Source organism: Poecilia formosa, unplaced genomic scaffold (assembly GCF_000485575.1).
Source record: "Poecilia formosa unplaced genomic scaffold, Poecilia_formosa-5.1.2 Scaffold408, whole genome shotgun sequence".
In the NCBI taxonomy this organism is placed as follows: domain Eukaryota; kingdom Metazoa; phylum Chordata; class Actinopteri; order Cyprinodontiformes; family Poeciliidae; genus Poecilia; species Poecilia formosa.
This window is the reverse complement of record NW_006800347.1, coordinates 239,207-261,447: the sequence shown is the minus strand read 5'-3', so window position 1 is coordinate 261,447 and position 22,241 is coordinate 239,207. Positions and strand designations below refer to the sequence as shown.

The 22,241-nt window shown below is 46.7% G+C and overlaps 2 protein-coding genes across 6 annotated transcripts in view; both read right to left on the bottom strand.

Annotated features, from left to right (window-relative positions):
• ext1c (exostoses (multiple) 1c) overlaps positions 1 to 1,593 on the bottom strand; it is a 29,931-nt gene extending 28,338 nt beyond the window's left edge. The window contains exon 1 of one of the 2 annotated variants that reach the window (XM_007576488.2): positions 1,053 to 1,593. The gene's annotated coding sequence lies outside the window, so the exon portion shown is untranslated. The remainder of the gene's footprint in view (positions 1 to 1,052) is intronic. The other variant, XM_007576489.2, reaches the window with a different exon arrangement.
• Positions 1,594 to 2,669: 1,076 nt separating this feature from the next.
• Positions 2,670 to 21,805, bottom strand: ago4 (argonaute RISC component 4). Of its 4 annotated transcripts, none has more exons than XM_007576486.2 (19): positions 21,584 to 21,805; positions 14,357 to 14,528; positions 14,160 to 14,280; positions 13,906 to 14,087; positions 13,221 to 13,357; positions 12,406 to 12,540; positions 12,131 to 12,218; positions 11,905 to 12,052; positions 11,202 to 11,321; positions 10,996 to 11,124; positions 8,490 to 8,638; positions 7,973 to 8,157; positions 7,738 to 7,897; positions 6,767 to 6,938; positions 6,553 to 6,696; positions 6,344 to 6,478; positions 6,165 to 6,266; positions 5,894 to 6,093; positions 2,670 to 5,269 (listed from the first exon to the last, which is right to left on the bottom strand). In XM_007576486.2, the coding sequence occupies exons 1-19, from the start codon at positions 21,600 to 21,602 to the stop codon at positions 5,161 to 5,163; spliced, it is 2,607 nt and encodes an 868-aa protein (XP_007576548.1). In that variant the 5' UTR covers positions 21,603 to 21,805; the 3' UTR covers positions 2,670 to 5,160. The 4 variants fall into 4 exon arrangements, with proteins under 4 accessions (XP_007576548.1, XP_007576546.1, XP_007576547.1 ...); XM_007576484.2 differs by having other exon boundaries at positions 10,963 to 11,124; positions 21,584 to 21,602; XM_007576485.2 differs by having other exon boundaries at positions 5,161 to 5,269; positions 8,490 to 8,623; positions 10,963 to 11,124; positions 21,584 to 21,602.
• Positions 21,806 to 22,241: the final 436 nt, after the last annotated feature.

Sequence of the window (22,241 nt, the reverse complement as noted above, 5' to 3'; positions counted from 1 at the left end):
GTTTGGACCGGGTCTGTTTGGGCCGGTTCTGTTTGGACCGGGTCTGTTTGGGCCGGTTCTGTTTGGACCGGGTCTGTTTGGGCCGGTTCTGTTTGGACCGGTTCTGTTTGGACCGGGTCTGTTTGGACCGGTTCTGTTTGGACCGGGTCTGGTTGGACCGGGTCTGTTTGGACCGGTTCTGAATGTTTTCCATCCCGCTGTAAATGGGCCGAGCTCCATTATTTTAGATCAGTGAGAACTTTCCAGATGGAGTCTGGTCCAGTCCGGTCCGGTCCGGTGGTGGCAGCATTATGCTGGGGGCTGTGTGAAGGTGAAAAACCAGAGTCGGGTCCAACACGGATCCAACTGGTTCTGGATTGGTTTTAGGATACATCCAACTGGACCAGTTCTGAACGGGCCCGGTTCCAGTCCAAACACCTGAGATTCAGACATCAGAGGTTCTGATTAAACATTTTTATTTTCATCCGGAACCAGCGCTTCAGACCCGGATCAGATGTCCAGAACCAGAACCTCCTGAGGACCTGGAACATCAGGAAGAGATCCAGTTCATCAGAACCGGTTCTGATCCGCAGCTCTATCCCAAAAAATCAGTTTTTCCTCCTGGTCATTAAAGGCACCAACAGCCAGAACCTTACTGGACCTGGTCAGGTTCAGTTCATCTTAAAGACCCGGTTCTGAAGGAACAGAACCAAGTGTTTCTGGGCTGAATGACCGGTTTCATTTTGTTTCAGAAGATCCAGAACCACCTGGGTTTCTGGACCTGATGGCGACTTCAGTCCACGGTGAGCAGAACCTCCAGAACCAGAACCTCCCACCTCTAAGCTTCCCTTGATAAGTCCTGATAAATTCTGTTCCGGTCGGTCTGGACCCGTCAGACCAGAAACCTGCTGAGGACCAGCATGCACTGCGGCCCACCTCGCGCTGGGTCAGAACCTCATAACCTCAGGTGAGATGGACGGAACCACAGCAAACTAGAACCTCTCAGATCTGACACTACATTGGACCGGACCTCAACAGAACCGCAGCATTTAACCCGACAGAGGAAGTCTTACCCGTGCCTGGTCCCGGTCCGAACTGTCCTGAGATGAGCCGGTTTTCCTTTCAGAACCGGGGGTTCCGAGGAGGTTCTGCTGTCCAGAACCAGCGGAATTAAAACTGCTTGACAAACCGGGCCCGGATCTTCAGGTCCGTCCGACCCGGTTCGGTCCGGTCCACCTCTCCTCACCGTCTCCGTTCAGGCTCCGTGGCCGCGCGCGCCGCCTCCATCACCTGCTGACAAAGGTGCGCTGCTGGGCGCGCGCACTATGTTGTTGCTGCGGATAGGAAGCAGCGAATCCGAACCGGAACCGAACCGATCAGCGCAGACAGGTCTGATCCGCGTGCACAGGAGCGCGCCTCCTCTTCCTCCTCTAGGATGAGAGTCCCTGCGCGCGTGGGCCGTGCTCCATCCTCATCCTCAGCCCCCGCTCTGACCCGCCCCCCCGGCCGCAGCTGATTGGTTCAGAGCGACACGCAACATCTGGACGTGACCTGCGCAACTGGAGGGTCACGCGCGGCCGTGGAGGGACGCGGAGACTCGTGACGGCGGCTCCTTTAAAGGAGGAGGAGGAGTCAGGAGGAAGCGCTCTGCGGCTCGACAGCGCCACTCTGTGGTCGTCAGCAGCTGCAGAGAAAAAGCTCCATGATTTCTAAAAACAACAAAGATACTTATAGGAAATCAACATACCGGAAATAAACAGAGAACATATGGAAATCCATTTCTGCCATTAAAGACGAAGTAAAAGCCCAACAGGAAGTCATAATTTTAACTTTCAAATTATTCAAAATAGTTAATTTTGACTTTTGAAGTCAGTTTGGATATTCAAAGTCAGTTTTGATTTCAAGTCATTTTTGGATAAAAATTCATCATTTTGAGAATTAAAGTCATTCATAATTGAGAATCAGTCAATTTCAACTTTCAAAGTTATTTTGACACAAATTAAGGAATTCAGATCATAAGATACAAGTCTCTTTAGAGAAACAGTGATGATCATAATTCATTTTTAATCTCAAAATTATGACAAAGTTAATTTATTCTTGTAATTATGACTTTAAAACTCACAATTGTGGTTTCCTGGTGGGCCTTTATTATTTTTTTATGGCAGGAAGGGACTTCCATAGGCAAAGTAAACCTCTTAACACCGGGCCTGAATCATTTTATCATCAGGTAAAAAGACTAAAATTAGATAAACGTACATTTTCTCAAACAGGTTAGTAACTGAAAATAGTTCTGGGCAAATTATTAACAGAATAAATAAAACTTCTGGGACCGATCTGCATTAAAACCGATCTGGACCCGAGGTTGGGTTCCATTTCCTGCTGATCCTGCGTGAGCCGGACATGCCGAGGAGAACCGGAACCGGAACTGACCCAGAAACACCTGAAGATCCGCCAGGGGGAGCTGGAGAGTTGAAGAAGAAAATGACTTTCCTTTTTGATTGACCCCAAAATATAACTATTCTTTTATTATAATTAAAATTGTATAAACATTTAACTTTTTTAGTTAGAAAATAATAAATCTAGAAATAAATCTAGAAACATGTTTAACATCCGAACCTGAGAAGCAGTAAAAGAGAAGCAGCGCCATCTGGTGGCTGAAATTACATCAGGTGAAATAAGTACACAGCAACTTTATGGGCTTAAAATACCAATTTATTACTTTGCACATGAACACAAGATTTTCCCTGCAGGCTAAAAAAATTAACATGTCACATAATATTAATAATAATAATTATAACAAGTGAATGGCCTTCTGCTCTACGGTCCAAACAGAACAGTCCAACAGAACCTTTCACTCAGAAGTTTAACAACCCCCAACAGGAACCAAAGAGGTAAAAACAAAATGAAATGCACAATACAGAAAATTACAAATCCATCGAGATATAAACAGATATCAAAGTGAGAGGAATTGAAAATAATTCATGCTCTCCTGTTAAAACGGGCCACAGAACCAGGAAGCCTCTTTAAAAAGGTTAAAAACCGGACCTGGCGCTGTGCCGGCGCCTCTGGACCGCTAAGAGGAGGGAGTTAGAGTCGCCATGGCAACAGGAGGTCCCCGTTCCCCGGCTGACCCGGCCGGAGGAGCGGGCCGGCTCTTTAACGGGTCCACGTTTGATCAAAGTACCTCGTTTGGATCTGAACACGACGCAAAGAGCCGGCGCCCTCCGCCGCCCCGTGATCCACAGAGGAGCCTCAGGAACAGCGAGACGGGACAATATTGCTAGGCTAAAAACATTTACCCCAAACTTTAGATCTTTTCTTATAATAAATATGATTGAAAAAGGTTTTAATAGTTTTTAAAAGGACGAAACTCCAGCATGCAGGCGAGCAAATCTACAACGAGTTAAAGGAAACGGTCTAAACTACGACGACGTCAACGCCACCAAACGCAGGCTGACGCCAACGAACAGGCGTCAACGTTGCCGGCCGAACGCAAACGCCAATACTAAACGCGCGGAAGCCGGCAATCGCCTGCTGACGCCACTGAATGCACGACCCCACTGATTGACACGAGCAAAGAAAACAAACCAAGCTTCAGAAAATAATAATCAGTTACAGAAGAGGAGATTCATTATCGCTTCTTTTGATCGAGGTTCATATTGCTCTCGGAGTGATCATAAGCCCCGCCCCCCGCCGCCGCACCCCACCGCGCCAGTGTGCACGCCGCCAACAGGAAGGTGCTCAAACTCATTCATAGTAAACCTGCAGCTTTACGGGCGGTTTATTACAAAAGGGTTTCCACTGAGCGCCCCCACCTGAATGAGGCGTGCACGCCGGCCACTCCTGCCTCACACCACCAGGGGGCTCCACTGTCATCAACGCAGTGCTCGTTTAGTCCAGTGTTTAAAAATAAAAACGCAAAGCCAACACCGCCCAGACTTTGCGGTGAGTTTGCTCTGGTGAAATCGTTTCAGATCCCTCCTGATTGTCTCCATCGATCCGATCGGAAGCTGCTACACTGAACCAATCACATGGGAGGAAGCATGAATCCACCCTCCTCCTCCTCAGCGTGAACCAGAATGCTACAAATAAAGATTAAACCCGCTGCCGGCCGTCCACCGTAAAGGTTCATCACAACAGTAACATCGACAACAATAAACAACGACGACGACGACATCGAGGGTAAACTACGAGCTCTAAACAACAACCACCAAACGCTTTATATTAAACTTTACAAATCTGCTTCGTTGGATGTAGAAATGCATAAAGAGACTGATAGAGCGGCCTCGGGTCAGTGCAATGAGGAAGCCGCCAACAAACCCAGCCGGCAGCGCCACCTTCAGCTCCCACCCCCCTGCTACACCCCCACAGATTCCCTCCGCTGCCTCCAGGAGGCGCTGCTCTGCAGGTGTAAATATATGCTTATATGTCCTGTATGTGTGAATATAAAAACGAGTCATCTGAGGCATTTACAGCAGTTCTCTCCTAGTTTCCCTTTACAGTTCAGTGGCCTGCCATCAAACACACACTCATACAGCACCAACACACACACACACACACACACACACACACACACAGATGAGGGGAAGCATGGACACACAGGTCACCTCGCTTGTAAAAGACCGAAAAGGAGAAAAAGTTTCAACACACACTCATAAAAAGGAAAAATATAATATATAATATTTCATTCTTAAAAGGTCGAGCCCCTGCGCCTCCCTCCCACCACCCGACGAACCCCAGACCTTGTGACAGATTTGGCCCCGAGGGGCTTTGAGGTAAAGTAGATCAGAGTCCTGCTTAGCTGGGAGAGCCGAGGACGCGCCCAGGCGGCGCTCCGCGGCTCCGAGTTTCTTACAAACACGCCACAAGTGCAGACATTCATAGAAGAAAAAACAAAAACAAACTCAAAACAATGGCTCGACTGGTCGTTTGTGTGTGTGGGGTTTGTTTTTGTTTTTTCGGTTGTGCAGCGGGGCCCCTGGGGGCCCGCAGTGCTAGGTTGCTGGTTGAGAAACGGCGGCCCGGGCGGGAAAACGCCGGTCAGAAAGCGCCCCGCGGAGCTGCGTTTGACCGGCAGCCGAGCCGCTTTGGTGCAGAGTCAGAAAATAAAAACAGAGTGATGAAGAAAGACGAGGACAGAGAGACGAGGAAGAGGAGAAGATCCACAGGAAGACGCTCAGCTCAGGCGAAGTACATGGTGTGCTGGGTGTCGTAGTGGATCTGGACGGCCTTGGCCAGCGCCTGCGGGTCCCGACCGTTACTCTGACCCGACACGTGGCTACCCTCAGCGCTGCAACGACAGGAAGAGCTCAGGTCAGCAGGAAATACACAGGAAGTGAGGTCATCAGCACAGCTGCTCCTTCTGAAAGATCAGCAAAACTATTAACACCCCTTAAACTTTTCCACAGTCCCATTTCAAACAAACTTTCATGGATTTGTCATTTCGTGTTTTTTTTTCCAGATAAATTCAAAATCACGCATTTATTTTAGCATAAGCTTCCACAAATTATTGTTGGTGGAGCACATTAGCATTAGCTTTCATGTTAGCATGTGCTTTAGCATTAGCTTCTATTAAATACCATGTTAGGATAGGGCTTTAGCATTAGCTTCTATTAAATACCATGTTAGCATAGGGCTTTAGCATTAGNATAGGGCTTTAGCATTAGCTTCTATTAAATACCATGTTAGCATAGGGCTTTAGCATTAGCTTCTATTAAATACTGTGTTGTTGTAATGCTTTAGCATCTACAGATATAATGTGTATGATTAGATTTTAGGGTTAGTGCAGCCAACGTCTTAGAGTGAAAACCACTGCTCTTGTGGTTAGTCGCATTCCTAATATTCAGCTTTTATTTTGAAAGCAATCCTCTGAGGATGATGCTCAGTAGAACCTCAGGTACCAGGCCCGCCTCACCTGTCGTGGTCTTTGTCCACCAGGTGGTAGCGAGCGCGGAAGGCCACCAGCCGGGCGTAGTAGGCCGGGGCCGGGATGGAGACGGAGCGCGTGCAGCGGACGTAGGTGTGGCACAGCTGGTAGGTGAGGAGCTGCAGTTCATCGGCTGTGAAGCAGTTGTCATCCCACAGGACGTGGTAGTGGGAGGGACGGCTGGTTCCCTGGGGGGTGAAGGGAGGTCAAACACCTGCACCTCATCTCGTCATCCATGTGAGGAAGTCTGAGGTCCCACCTGAATTCCAGCGTGGCTGCACAGGTAGAAGTCGAACTCAGACGGGTGTGTGATGGTGCTGTCCACCGTGGTCCCAGCCGGAACATTCCCACTCTTCCCAACCTGTGGACCAATCACACCGCATTGAGACTAAGACAGACCGGAGGACAGACGGGGACAGAAGACAGAGTCCCACCGACCCGCTCGGCTTTGTCAGAGCAGAACAGGCGGGTGTGGTGGCGCTTCTGGACCACGATGTAGGTGATTCCGGGCCTGTAGTCCTCCTCCAGACTGATGCACGCCTTCCTAATGGCAATCAGCTCCGGCCACGCCACCTGGAACACAAACCAGCCGAATCACTTCCTGCCACACGAGTCGCCAGGCTCTTTGGAACAGACTCCGCCCCCACCTGCTTCATCTGGCCCTCAGACACGCCACCGCGGTAGTAAATGATCCGTGTGGGCTTGAAGCGGGTTGACTTGTAGAATTGGATGAGCAGCTCCCGCACCATGTTGGTCAGATCTTGGATCACTTCCTGACTGAAGAGTTGCTCCTGCAGAGGAAGCTTGGCTCTCAGCAACGACCCAGACAGGGATTCTGGGACTGGACAGGGTTTGAACTACCTGGGACATGTCCTGTCGGGACGTCTGGACTCGAACCGTTGCACAGTATCGGCTGGGGTGACCATCCATGCTTCCCACCACCGCTGCGATGGACGGCTTCTTCCCATCGCCCGCTGGAGGATGAGTGACGTCTGCGCCAAGGAAGATGACGGGCTGCTGGAACACGGAGGGCCTGGACGAGGAGCAGCATGAAGGACAGATCAGCTGAAGTCATCATCCCTCCAGTTTCTCTGATATGGCGCGGTATTAGCCCCAAAATTAAGACTATTGCGCCCTTAGCAGTGGCTACTTCCTTGTATCACAAGGCTACATTCATTCCAAAGCCAGCTACTAATCTGATTGTTGGCAGGCCGGCAATGCTAACAGAGCAACCGTTGGAGGCAACAGAGCGGCCAGCGCTGGCAAATAAGAGCAAATTTATAAACAAGGAGAAGAGCTGGCAAATTTATAAAGAAAACTGGTTGACACACAATATCTGTAAGCGCCATGCATTAGATGCACTGACATGGATTCTTTTGACAGTTTACTGTAATCTAATGCGACACCAAGCATAAACTTCCTGTATAATTCAGAGCTGAAGATTACAGTAAACTATTAAAAGAAGACATCAATGCATGTAATTTAAGGCACTCAGGTATTGTATGTCAAACAGTTTTCTTGATATAATTCCCTTTAAAGAAGAAAGTACGAGTCGTGGGTGATCGGAGTAGGCATACTAGTTGTTAGCCCATCAAAAGATAATGCCAGTCTATCCATGCTAATGGCCTGCAGAGGAAGTAGGCAATCCAATGGGGGAAACTCCTGAGGCATGCCAGTAACCAACCTCTCCAATGCTAACGCCAGCTAGAACTCTCCTTAACATCTCCCATTAGATATAGCCTCCTGCTACAAGGAAGTAGCTACCACTGCGTGCGCGACAGTCCTAATTTTGGCACCAATACTGCGCCATAGCCTGAGGACGATTCACTGACCTCTGATGAGGAACCAGGACGTTGTTGATGCCTCCCAGTTTGGCGTTGATCTTCAGGCAGAGGTTGGACAGAGTCTGGGGCGACGTCTTCACCACGTTCTTCACCTGGACGCACTGCGTGGCCATGCCCAGCAGCGTGTCTCCCACCCGCTTCACCTCAGCTGCAAACCACATCACTGTTAAAACCCCGCACCGCGTTACCACACGTCTTCAGCAGGAAAGAATGGCGCTCCTACCATAGACGGGCGTTTTTCCAGGCAGGATGACAACGATCAGCTGCAGACCTACGTAGGACATCTTGAGGTGTTTGAACATGGGCTCTACGCTGTCGGCTCCCTGGGCGTATTTACAGAAGCACGGCTGGCCCTGGATTGGCATCCCAGCATCTTTGGAGATCTTCCTCAGCTGGTCGGTGAAGCTCCTGCAAAAAGTTATAGGTTTGTTCTGGAAAAGAATCATCGACCTAAAACTTTTACAGAATCAGGCCCCAATTCTGATGGATTTGTTGTAAAACGACAAACACAAAGTAGACAACATCTACTTTGTATCTAACTAAAGTTAGAGGCTGCAGAAGTCCTGAAACTGGGGTGAAGGTTCAAACACTGTAAACATCCACCCAGAAAGATTATATAATAGATATGAAGATCACAGCATAGTCATGAGTTAGAATGAATCTGCTCTAAATCTGACAGCAAGCATCAAAATCCGACAGCAAGCATCAAAATCTGACAGGACGTTGAGGCAGCAACTCACTTGAGCAGGTCCTCCCGACATTGTTTCTGGGGGGCAAAGCAGGCCACGGCCCACACCTTGATCTCTATGCCGGCGTAGAACTGCTTCCCTCTCATATCCCACACCCCCTGGTTGGGCGTGGCCACGGTCTTATTCTGCGGAGAGAGTCCCTACACTCTTAGTCAACCCCCCGTTTGGATGGGCTGATACAAACACTGCAACTAGAAACAAACCCACAGAACTGAACACAGAGTTCAGCAGGAGACGTTTCAGCATCAGGCAGGTGGCTTGGAGGAGAGGAGCTCAGATTTTCCAGCTTCCTTATCAGAGGGTCTGACATCATGAAAATATGGACAAAACTTCAATTCAAAATGTTTACAGTTTATTCAGAGCTTTATTCATCCTCCAAGATCAGAACCAAGCTGAGCAGCTCCTGCGTCATTTTACAGCATCAGAAATTTTACAGAGAATCATCATCATCATCATCATCTTGGGAGATGATGTTCAACAGGAAACATACTGAAGCTTCTCCCTTCAGAGTCCCAACCAGTCATAAGGTACTCCAATCAGCCAACATCTGGAATTGGTCACATGAGTTAAATTTATTCAGGACTTGCGTTGGGAAAAGCTTCCATTCTAAAGCAGTTCACTGGAAGATGACCCGACTCTATACCAGCAGGACCGGAACCAGGAAACTCAGGGAGTCTGGATCATGAAGTCATTCGGATCAGGAGGGCAGCAGATTATTATTAATTTGAAATCTTTTTCTCTGTGAGAATCACAGAAAACGTCTGGTTTCATTTATCTGGAAAACAGCAGTCTGGTGGGATTATCATCCTCCTGCTGGGAGTCGGATTATCTTCCTGTTAGAAGCACATCCATCCACTCTCCTTTCACACAATCAATGAACCCAAACCAGCTACAAAACTCTCATTTGTGACTGGTTGTTGATCAGTGCATGGGAAAACATTCTGATCTGTGATTGGTCTATAAGCAGCTGGTTTGAAGTTCAGAGAGGGAATCTCAGCAGCTCATCACATCTTTCTTGTGTTATGAATGAACCTATATTCTGTCCACCAGGGGGAGACATCAGTAGCTTAAAATGGAGATAAATGCATTACGGTGCATCGATTTTCATCAGCAGAACCAGTTTCTATCTGCAGCGTCTGTGGTAGCCAGGGAGTAAACCTGCTGAAGTTCTACTTTCAGCTTCTTTCTTCAGTCAAACAGACTGAAGAGGTTTAAACGCAGAAACATCAGCTTATCGCTGCTGTTGGTTGATACCTGAATTTGGTCATTAGGAGAGGAACTCTTTAGAGCATTTGGATTTGCATCATTGGATCGACTAACCTGGATTTTAACACCAAAACTTTGGGTATTAGGTAACAAACTTCCTACTGTGAAGAATCATTAAAGTTTTGAACAACAACTCAATCTTTGACGTGACTACAACCGTATTTCCATAAACCTTTATGCACATTTTGAAGTATTGCATTTGGTGTTCCCGATAGGAGATGGAAAGCAGTTGTTTTCCTTTAGTTAACCAGTAAAACTCTGAGAGCCAGATCTCATTTTCAAGATTTGCTGTACAAGTTTTGACGTAGCAAACGCTCCCATCAGCTGAATCTGTGCCTCACCAGAGGCGCCAAACTCAAGTCCAAACCTCCAGGAGGGGAGGACTCTCTCTGGTTCAAAGCATCCTCTACTTCCTGTTTATTACAGTCATGTCAACATCTGACAAAATCATGCTCTCTGTTGCCTGGTCGACTCAAACCAGAAGATGGAAACACGATAAATTTGCGTTTTTTGTTACCTTTTTGTTACGTGTTAAAAATGTGCATAACGTTTTGATGGAAATGTAGCTGCTGATGCTCCTGATGACCTGAAAACAGGGGGTTCTCCTCGTTGATCCTGATCTTTTCTCACAGAGGTTAAAACTTTTATAAAATTCTTCATAACAGGAATAAAAGTTCCTAAAAGTGTTTATTTCACTTCCTTCCATTTAAAGATCATGTTTTAGATAAAAACAGTTCATTTTTCAGTATTTTAAACAGTAAATGAAACAAAATTACAGCAGAAACCAGATCAAGGCTGCACCGATTTCAAGTTTTCTGGCCGATCTTTAAAAAGACTGACCTGCTGATTCTGATTTTTGGTCTAAAAAATTGTTAAGTATGGTTATAAAGTTGGTAACAGTTGGGTGACTGGTATCGGTGGTGGATTTCCTGACCCAAGATCGGTTTCCCATGCGAGTATCTGTTGTTGCTGATCTCCCATCGGCCGGTCGGCGTATCGGTGCGACCCTGGTCCAGACGGTGAGAGAAGCTGCTGAGGTTCCCTCCGTACAGGAACTCGGGCGAGGCTCCAAGTTTCAGACTCAAGGCGCCTCTTCAGTTCAGTTTAAATCTGATCTGGCTCCTCTCGGCCCTGAAACCTTGGACCCCCCCCCGCGGCGCTCTCCCCCCCACCCGGTGCTCCCCAGCCCAGTACTCACCCTGCCACAGTCCCGCCCTGTGTCTGTACTCACCCGGCCCCCATACTGCAGCATGGGCGCTGGGAGGACACGCCCCGTCACCTCCGTCATGTCGTTGTGCACAACGATGCCGAACTCCTTCAGGTAGGGGTCCGGGCCCCCGACCATGCTGTTGCTTTTGACCTGAGGAAGAGGAGGAGCGTTAAGCCCCGCCCACAGCAGCTGCAGAACATCATTATTATTTTTGCGGTTGGCCTGACCAGGCGGCTGATCTCCTCCTGCCGGTCGGGGGCGGAGCGCGCCGTGGCTTTGATCATGGTGGACGTCTGGTTGTCGGTGAGTTTCTTGATGCAGCGCTGGCCGGCCACGATGTTGCAGACCTGCAAGAGGACAAGAAGTAAAACCCAGCAGCAAATGGATCACATCATCAGCGTCAATATCAATAATTAATGATTCATTTTGTTTTAAATATCTGAAATACTGCCACACTGCTGGTTGAGAAACCTGAAACTGTTGCTGCGCAACTTACGCAGCAGGTTGTTGCTAGGCAACCAAAGAATGAGAGAGTTAGTTGATGGCCCCCAGCTAGCTTAGCTGGCCATGAGAGGTTGAGCAGCTAAAGCTTTCCTCTGCCTACATCTCCCAGAATGCTGTGCGGTTCTGGACTGAAGTTCAGTGAATATTCTATATCAGTGTTTCTCAAAGCGGGGCCACCAGGGGGCTCCAGTGGGATTAATATGAAAATATTACCGTACATATTTTCTTATCCAAAGAAGGGATTTTAATTTATATTAAATTAAAATCAGAATAATAAAGTCACCTGATAAAATTTTCCACCTAAAGGCTTATTGCGAACAAAAATTAGAAGGCATGAGGCAGAATTTATGCTAAGTAAAATGTTTTTCCATATACTGTCTGTGGATTCGTAAAGAGGAGTCGGAGAGGAAGCAGGCGGGTTCTCACCTCCAGAGGAAGGTAGGTGTGCTTCTGCTCCTGCCCGACTTGCAGGCAGGGTAAGTGAGGATACTTGAGCTGCAGGCTGTACTTCTGCTTGAAGTACTGGGCCACTGTGCACTCCATGGCCTGGCCGTTCTCCAGCTGCAACGGGAACCTGCAGAGGAACAGCGGCGCCGCGGTGAGCGGCTGGGAGGGAGAGGAGGAGGACGAAGAAGGAGGAGGTGAAGCTTACGTTTGGTGACTGGCGGGTCGGCGCGTCACGTTGCACACACGGTACTTCCTCTTCATCTGGCCGCAGTGCGTCACTTCCACCTTGAGACCTGCCAGAGCAGAGAGAGACCATGGAGCTAATACGCTAACAGCTAACAGCTAACACGCTAACAGCTACACGGCAACACCAACGCGCTTTGCTGGTGTCACTCCACTCTGGCAACCAAACCTCTGTCTGGGGGTCTGATAAGCTGTCTGTCTGTCTGGGGGTGTGTGTGTGTGTGTGTGTGTGTGTACCTCTGATCTCCTTGGTGAACTTGACCCTCTGTGAGTCCGTCAGCGGTTTGGTCTGTTCGTTGATGTTCTGGATGTCCAGCACTTCGCACATGAACTCGATGACGGGCTGAGCGCGGTAGAAAGCCGTAGCCGACACTGAGGAGCAAAGAGGAGACATTAGAGGACCGGAACCAGGACCAGAACCACGGTCCTATTAATCATTACAGAAATAACCGGAATGATTGACCAATCGTTAACTGAAGTATATAAAATCTAAAACGAAGGTAATTTGCTGAAAGGATTAATGAAGCCAAAACTGTACAAAATATAAATATTTAGTATTAAAGATGAAAATTTTTTAGAAATCTGTTCTAATCTTTAACCAGGTCTTAAACATGCAATTCCTTGTTTTTAAAATGTTTTCTAATTGATCGGATGTAATATTCTAATTTGAAATGTCATGTTTCCATTACCCATAAGGCTTTCAAACTATTAATTAAATAGTAATTAATAGTTTGATGCGTTTCACTGTGTGATAAAGGTCATGAATAAATTTGCTTTTCAGTAATATTCTAATTTATTGAATGGCTCTGTATAAAGTTTATGGAGAAAGGAATAAAATAAAAATAAAATTAAACATGTTCTAGCTGCACAGAAACCAAAAACACAGATGTCTCATAGTTGAGCAGAAAAACATTTCCAACTTCATCATTGTGGGTAAATAAATTTTCTTTGCGTTTCTCAGCAGACGTTGAGTCTCCATCATCAGAGATTGGTCTGGTTCTGGAGGTTCTGTTAGATCTGATCCGGGTTCTGGAGAAGGATTAGCTTCTTACCGTCGATGTTGAGCATCATGTTCCACATGGCCGGCCGGACGGACTGATGGAAGCCGAACCAAACCTCCCGGCCTCCGCCCAGAGGGTGGTAGTATCCCTCTGGAGGAGAGAAGAAGGAGCGCCCCACCGGGGTGTACCTGGAGGAGACATTCACCCCGTCACCTCCAGGAATAACAACATTCACCCACTCACTTATAAACAGTATACTTTTATAAGACAATCCAAACTATGTTACCTTAATTTGTTATAAAAATGCTGTGTATTAAATATGACCTATAAGACATTTGATTCAACTCCTTGAAATTGGGCCTCTGTCTCTTTAAGAACTCCTGCTATTCCTGAAGCTCCGCCTCCAGGAAGTCGTCCCATCATGGCTCCTCTGTTAACCCTTTAAGTTAATGTTTTTACCAGCGTTGCTCTGAGCAGCAGCTCCTGTAATGAGCTCAGCAGCTGTTTGCCGGGGGGCTGGGGGGAGGAGCTACGCCTTGAAGGCGGGGCTAAGCCAATCCAGACGTTTAGCAGCTGAATGGTTACCATGGAGATTGAAGGATTTTTCAATCATCATCTGAATGCTTGAGGGATCCAGATAGAAGCTGCTCTCAGAACTAAAATATATCTGTGTAGATGAAGGTTTTATTAGTCACGGTACCACGTGGTTCTGTGTGGGCCTGCAGGGCCCGGTTACCTCATGGAGGGCAGGTGCCGTGTGATGACGTCCAGCGCCTGGACCGAGTCCTCGGGAACCTCGTTCAGGTGACCCGACAGCGCCTCCAGCAGCATCTGCAGGCTCACCACTGACACCCACTGCAGGGACACCTTGAAGGTCTGGTCCTTCCCCTCGCCCGGCAGGGTCACCTCCAGGTCCACCTAGGGGCGGACAAGAACCGTCAACACGCCAGTGCCGTCGAGAGGTAGAGGGTTCAAAGGTCAGACACCCACCCTGTCTCTGCCGATCGGCAGCGGATGAGCCGTGTACATGTTCCTCTTCCCGTCGTAGCCCGGCTGCCGGTCCCCAAAGATCTGCATCTTAAAGTGCCGCACCATGGTGTCCACCACCTCCCTGCAAGACGGACAGAACATCACCACAGAGCCGGGCCGGGCCGAGCCGGGCTGGGCCTGGGCGAGCCGTCACCCACCTGTTGACCCGCCGGGGGCGTTTCTCCGGCTTGATCTCGATGTCATAGTGGTAGACGTCAATCTTGGGTATCTGAACCTGGAAGTGGTTGGCGAGGAGCCGGATGGGTTTCCCCACCGTGCCAAGGCCGGGACGCCGTGGAGGCTGGAAGAGAGAGGTGGGGGCAGGCGGGCCTGTGGGGACAGGAGGTCAGGAGGTCAGATGGGTTCCAACGACACAACAACATCTACAGTTACAGAAACAGACAGAGCCCTGCCAGCAGCAGGCTCTGCTCCGTTTTACTTCCTCTTTAAAGTTTCTCTAGGTAAAACCAGCTTACGGATAAACGCCACATCAATAATCAATAATGAAATAGACAACGCAGTACAATAAGCAGAATGGAGAGACGTTAAGTTCCAACAATGAGCAAAATGGAAATAAGACAAACATGTCGATGCTGAGAGGAAATTTATTCATTTTAGTTTCATCATCATGAATCCAGTCCAGAAGAAGAACCAGTGACAACCCCCAGAAGTAGACATTTCTTTATTCACAGTTTGAAGTAATGCATTATAAAAATATTTATAGAAACATCAAAATTCAAAATAACTTTCTCAATTTCACAAAACAGTTTCTATGTTCGCTGGAGGCGGATTTTGGTTTTCAGGACAAAGAGTTAATGCTAAAGGAGCGATGGAAACGGATTTACTAGATAAGTTCTGATGTAGTGAACGATCCCACCCACTGCTGGGCCGGAGCCTGACCAGGGGAACCAAACCGAGGGCCGTCTCTGCTCCATGCTAGTTAGCAACCTCCACTTCCTGTTTATTACAGCCATGCGTAGCGTCATCTGATAACATCATGTTCTGCGCTGCCTGGTTGATTCTCTCCACACCAGGAGAAGGAAACACGACTAACTCAAATTTTATTTTTTCTTCTTTGTGACATTTTAAAAGTTTAATCTAAATTCACATGGAAATGTCGGAGTCGCTCTCAGCAGCTGAATCGCTCTGAAGCTCAGCCTATCTGGTCAGAATGGAGCTAAAGTGGATATTTTTATAATTATTTTAATGTAAACTGTAGAAAAATACACAGATTGGAAAGAGTTCTGGCTTTTCCAGCGACCCCTGAACTTTTCGGCGACCCAAACAGAACTGAGCTTCAGAACCCCAGAAGAAGGAAGACAGTCAGCTCTGACCTCTGACCTCCAGAGGTCAAGGAGAGGGCGGAGAAACAACGACCTCCAGTTATGCGCCGCCCCCCAGCTCCACCCAGACACATCCCCTTAGCCCCCATGGGGAACAAAGCGGGCCCCATCAGACGGCCAGATGGAGGGATTACCGTTGGCATGGCTGCTCTGGAAAGAAAGTACACCCCTGAACTTTACACCCCGTGTTCACATGGGGGGTTGCAGCTTCCCATCATGGCTTCACTGAGCAATAATAATAAGATCTGGTGGATTTCAAACATTTTCGTGAATTTAGTGGCTGAAGAGCAGATCTGAAGGAGGGTCCAGGTTCAGAACCAACGCCGCTCCGTTACATCAACCAAACCTCCTGATTAGCAGAAACGACCCAGAAAGGCTGCCGGCTACGAGGAGCGGAGCGATGGAGGCCAGGGGACACGGGGGTCCTGAACCCAAACATGACGCTCCAGTTAGTCAGTGAAGCGCGAGAGCACAGACAATCAGGAGCCTCGCGCCGCTCTGAGAACACGCCGCTGCCCCCCCCACGCCGTCCCCGATCCCCATCACCCCCTCCTCTGGACCGACCCGTCTGCACTCCAACCTCAGAGATGACGCCAGCCGATGGGTTCTGTCATGACCCAAAACGTCTGATGATTCAGACCACTCCATCCAACTGGCTGGGTTACCGACGGCAACGCCCCGCCGGAGGCTGCAGAACCTCGTCACCGACGGCAACGCCCGCCGGAGGCTGCAGAACCTCGTCACCGACGGCAACGCCCGCCGGAGGCTGCAGAACCTCGTTACCGACGGCAACGCCCCGCCGGAGGCTGCAGAAGGTGTGAAGACGTCGGTGTTAGAAAACACAGCCCGACATCCAGGCAGTGTGTTCAGGGGAACCAGAACCTCTCCATCAGATCAGCTAATCCAACCGGTCCAGACTCAGATGGATCCACAAACACAGAAACGTCCCTGGAACAAGAGGGACAGTCATTGGAGGACATAGGCGAGCCTTAAGAGAAGAGTGGGAGAAGCAACCAGGGCCTCATCTCGTCCTCAGGACAGGTGACCCAAGCAAACCTGGCATCGTTGGGGACAACTCCATCCCTGAGCTGAATGGAGGCCCAGTGACCCACATGTCCTAACCGCCCCATTAGCATCTTAACTGCCCAGTTAGTGTCCTAACCATCCTGTTGGTGAAGTCTGTTAGTGTGACATCTTAAGAGTTGGGTACTTCCAACTAGGGTTGGGGGATATGAGGAATATCTAATATCCTGATATATTTTTGCTATATCACGATACATGATATATATCACGATATCCTTACATGAGCTCCAATGTTATTTTAAACTGGACTCCTGGTACCAGGATGTCACCCACGCAGGTTCCCGCCTCCATTTCTCTGCTAGACTTAAATATAAGCCCATATAAAAAGGAATGCAGTGTTTTGCTATGAACTATCTACACTATGACTAGATAACAAGGTGAGAAATAAGTTAGAAAAAATAGCGAGGGAGAGGGAAGTAGGTCAGTTATGCTTGACTTTGACAAACTTAAATAGATGTGCTGTGGAATAAGGTGTGTTTTGGTTCAGCTTAAAAATAAAAAGGGCGGCCTACATACTAACTGACAGATCATTAGTAAATTAGCTAATCAGTCACAGCTGTGTTAGCATGGCTAATAGCAGCGGTGGCTAATCTACCACCGCTGTGTTAGCATGGCTAATAGCAGCGGTGGCTAATCTACCACCGCTGTGTCAGTGTGGCTATTTTTCCCACTGCATAGCACTAAGTGGATCCTACCAAGTCTCCAGGTTTCACTTTAACGGTCTAGTTCTACTGGTTATGAACGGCATGTAAAAAAATAGTCTGATTAGGTGGTGAATTAAATCTGTGGTTCAGCCTTTTGCCGCAATAGTTTTATAACATGTTTCGCAAATTACCTCATTTTGTTCGACATCCTCCATATAAAATCCAAACTACTGCCAAGTTATTGATTCTGTTCGGAACTAGACTAGTTCATCTGATTCCTCTTCAGTTTCAGTCTCATTCATCGCCTCAAACTCTCGCCGTCCCCATGTTTGTTTTCTCCGCAGTGTGATTGGTAGAAAATGTTCAGGTTGGGAGGGGCGAGGGACTAGTGGTGCATTCATAGGCTGTCGGGTAAACCAAACTCGCAGTGAATTTGACGGCGAAAGTTTATTATTTGAACGACAATTTATACTCAACAGTTGCGATATAGCCATTTTAACTACCGTAAATTGAAAATATCGCGATATATCGAGTATACTGGACCACAGAGGGGCCGGACCGCGGAGGGGCCCCAACTGCCTAACGCCCGGCTGCCCATGGCAACCAGAGGCCGCCAGCTCAGATCCCCAGTGGCAATCAGACTGAACATCTGCAGAAACCTGGACTGCAGATCTTCACCTCTATTCCTCGTTTCTTCTGTTGGTGAAACTAATCAAAGCCCAGAACAATCTGCCTTCCCTCCCTGCAGGTTTTCCCCTCCAGTCCCCTTTCATTGTGATGTAACTTCCTGCCTGCAGGCTGAAGGTCAGTTGAACCTAAATTATTTCATTAAGATTCTGCAGGATTTTACGGCTGCAGCTATTGATAGTTTCAGTAATCAATAACTCTGAAGATTAACTGAATTAAAACAAAACTGGAACATTTTGCAGATTTTTAATGTAACAACTTAATCTTATTTTATAAAATAGATAAAAATGCAAACAAATCTATTGATTTTTTTAAATAAGTTGTTGCATTTCCTTACCTAGCAGGAAACAACATTTTTTAGTGTTGCCTTTCTGGATGAATCAACGTGTGAAAAGCTCAGGGCTTTCTGCTGGACTCAACATCAATGCAGAGTACAGCTGATCTGGGATTCATTTATTGATTAACAGATTAATAATTTATTAGGGAGAAAAAAAGGTGATTGATAGATTTATCTGCAGAATGTTAACCAGGTGAAGCTAAAACTACCACTAGAGATTTACAGATCAAGAAGGTTTTTATCTTAAATGCTAAACCTTTATAGATTTTGTGCAGTTTTGGGTTAATTTCTGTTCTGGATGTTCTTATAGCTCATTCTTAAGAGTCTCTATACTCCAGTTAATTTATAGATTACTAAATTAGTTGACGATTAAATCATAAATTGATTAATTACCACTAATCCCACTGTTTCAGCCCAACTGGATTATAATTGAGGCAGGAGTTTTGTACATAGTAAATGCAGTAATTAATATATTATTGATATTTATTGTCTAAACTCAGATTACAGTTCTGCTTCCTGATGCTTTCGGTGACTGGAGATGCTGGAATTCCTGCTTCTGATTTTATTTCAGACATTAAACAAACTCAGATTCAGACAACAACGCTGAGAAGTGGCTGGTTATGAAACGATAAAAACTCTCAGCTCATCTAAAAACAAACAAACTGGTTCTTACACTAATGATGGAAGATTCGTTTATCCTGAAAACAAAACCAAACATGCTTTAATTTAACTTTCCTGCAGGAACTAGATGAACAGCTCAGAAAAAAGAAAAAAATTAAAACCAAAACTTTTACTTTAACTAGACCACAGATGATTAATTATGTTGCTATAAACTGGCCTTCAGTGTGTTGGAAATGTAGCAGATGAAGCTGAACTTGATCCTAGTGGAGTCTGAACCCGGTTCCTGTTTGTTTCCTGCAGTGAATCATTTCTGTCCGTCTCCACCAGACCTCCATGACTCCACCGCTTCACCGCTTCACAGCAGAAACAGTCCAACACAGAGAACAACACGGAGCAGCCGGAAAGTCCAGGTAAAACACAAATTCTCATTTTCAACAATAATTTAGACACAAATGTGTATTATTTAGATCAGGGTGTTCAACATATGGCCCTTAAATTAATTTAATCGGCCCTTCAACCACAAGTCAAGAACGGTAAAAATTTGGCCAACAAAAATGAAAACAGCTGATGACCACAAAAAGTTGGAAAATGTCTGCTTTTCTTTTTTGTGTTTTGCATCTTTAGATTTCATAAAAATGTTGATTATTATTGGTAAAACAACAACAACAAAAATCAAACTAATTTTTCATCTGTAGTTTAATGTTTTTTGTAGCCTGTTAGTTTAAATTAGTCAGTTTTGGACCTGGGGACTAAAAGTTTGGACACCACCGATTTAAATATTCATACAATTCTGATTAAATCAACTGCATTTTTAATGCCAACGTAATATTTAGTCAGTTGGACTGATGGGCTGCAGGAGATGACATTACCCAAAAGGTTAAAGGTCACACAGTGATGGAAACACAGGTGAGAAGGAAAATGTCATCATAGCAATATTTAGCATTATTATCACCAGACAAGATGCTCTAACAACCTGCAGCTCTTAATATAATATAATATATCCCAAATCATTCTGGTTTTCCATAAACTAGAAACAAATGTCCTCATTTCACTTGTTGCTGAGCTTTCTGTGAGTCATTCCAGCACTCGGCCTCCTCTGTTCTGCAGAAAAAGACCCAGAATTAGCTGAAACAACACCCCCAAACTTCCTCTTTTCAAACACTTCTGTTGAGTCTGCAGGCAGAGATCGGGTTTAACCCCAGACATTTACCTGTTCAGTCAACACCTCACCAAACACTGGACAGCTGTCTCTGCATTTCTAATCTGGATTTCCACAAAAACACTCCATAAATATAATTTACAAACCACATCATGGCAATACAGCTTTAGTTAAACCTCTGTATTTTATTCTTGAATTGTGTTTGGGGGGCCGCATTAAATCAGTCTAGGGGCCGTTAATGGCCCCCATGCCCCACTTTGAACACCCTTGCTGTAAACGGTACCTGCGGCTTGTTAAAATTACTTTTTAAAACTAAAACAAAAATGATGTTACAAATTAAATTATTTGATATGTTTAAATGTTTTTTTCCTGTTTGACATCAATGGAAAAAAATATTTGGTGCTTTAAATTAGTTCATCAAGCAGATATTGAGTCGTTTTAACTTGTAGGGAAAGAAAACTGTCAGTCTGAGAAACTTCATCAGTCTGCACCATAATAGGATATAAATATTCTCTTCTGAATAATCAGATATAGCAGCAAGGTAAACAAAAAAAGTGAAAATTTTAATTCCACTTAAAATATTAAGATGTATTAATCACCTATGTTTATTTAATGATGCGAATCTGAATTTTTGGCAGTTCTGGTTTTCCATACAACACACCTGTGGATGGTTGCGCAGCGCTGCTGCCCACCAGCAGCACATAAAGCCACTAAAAACACCAGATTCTTCATTTATCTCCCAGGCTGATAAATGTGATCACATTTGGTCGGTCATGAAATGGATTTCCAAGCACAATCACCGCATCTGGGCGCAGAAAGTGCGTGTCCGGGCCGTGTTCTCGGCAGGCTGTGTCTTTGTTATCATATAAGAGGAGATGAATATGATGGAGCTGGCCGCAGATGGGATCAATAAAAGCGCCATCCGTCCACCGCCGCTGAGCGCGTGGCTGCGGCTCAAGGAGAAGCGCGTGAACCGATGACAGCCCCGCAGAAAAACCGAAAACAACGAGCCCGAAGAACCCCGCACGCTGGCTCGCTCAACCACCGAAACGCGTTGTGTTTTTAAAGCAGCTTTCATTTTGTTTTTCCGCCCATCGCTGAGAGCTCGGCTCCAGGCAAGCAGGCGCTTACGGCGGTGAGGAGATTTCTGGGTTTTCAGGCGGATTTCGACGACATTTTGAGAGGAAAAGAATGAGCGTGAAGCTGCGAGGCAGAATAAACAGCAGCGTAAACACAGCGTGAAGGAGGAAGGAAGGAAGGAAGGAAGGTCCCAGTTAAATCCCCTCCGACACACAATACCAGCAGAGACCCGCTCTAAATACACTCAGACCCCCCACACAGGTAGATTTACACCCCCCACCTCACACTAACACTCTCGGGGACCATGGTCCGGGCCTCGGTGGGATCTCCGTGGAGGCCTCACGACAGCCTCGGCCCCCAGTGAAGCGCGCCGCCTCCACACACGCCTCCCGCACTTCGCCCGCTGCTCAGCGGTGTGGGACGAGTCTTACCTGGTCCGAGCGCTTCCATGGCCGAGGCCTCTCTCTCCGTCTCTGTCCCGGCCTGGCGGCTCCGTACCGAGGCTGAAATTGGGGGCGGTATGTCGAAGCTGTTGGTGTCTGATTAAAGGAAACTGGAGATGGACGCTCTGAAGGCTGCTGCTGACGGACTCACCGTTGGTACTGCTGGGGATTTTGAGCTGCGCATGTGCCCTTAGCAGTCCCACAGCCGATTGTACGCATGCGCAAAGAGGGTGTAGCGCACTTTTAAAAACACCACTTGATGATAAAAGACAGCATGTAAACGAACTTCTGAAGATTTCTCTTCAGAAGTTCTTCAGTGTTTGTTTTTTATTTTATTTTTATTGTATTTACTTTTTAGTTTAGTTTAGATTAGTTTAGTTTAGTTTATAAATCTGTTTAGCGTCCTCAATCTATTCCAGTAGGTGGCTGTAATGTACCAAAACGTGGCTTCCCAAACGCTATTAAAAATGAAGAAAGAAACCATATGTCAAAATGCAGACACTCAGTATTTAAATAATTAATTTGACATTAAATATAGAAGTACTTGGTTATTTAACTAAATAACTTTACATCTTATCAAAAGAAAAGCTAATAGATAATAGCAACCTTTACGTTTTTGCTTAAGAATTTAATATGTCAAACACTC

Bases quoted from the DNA above. Each gene is read 5' to 3' on its own strand.
- ago4 (XM_007576484.2), bottom strand. The intron at 12,541-13,220 runs GTAAGAAGCTAA...TTTGCTCCTCAG, and splicing joins CATGATGCTCAACATCGACG to TGTCGGCTACGGCTTTCTAC. The intron at 11,125-11,201 runs GTCAGGCCAACC...CCTCTTCCTCAG, and splicing joins AGGAGGAGATCAGCCGCCTG to GTCAAAAGCAACAGCATGGT.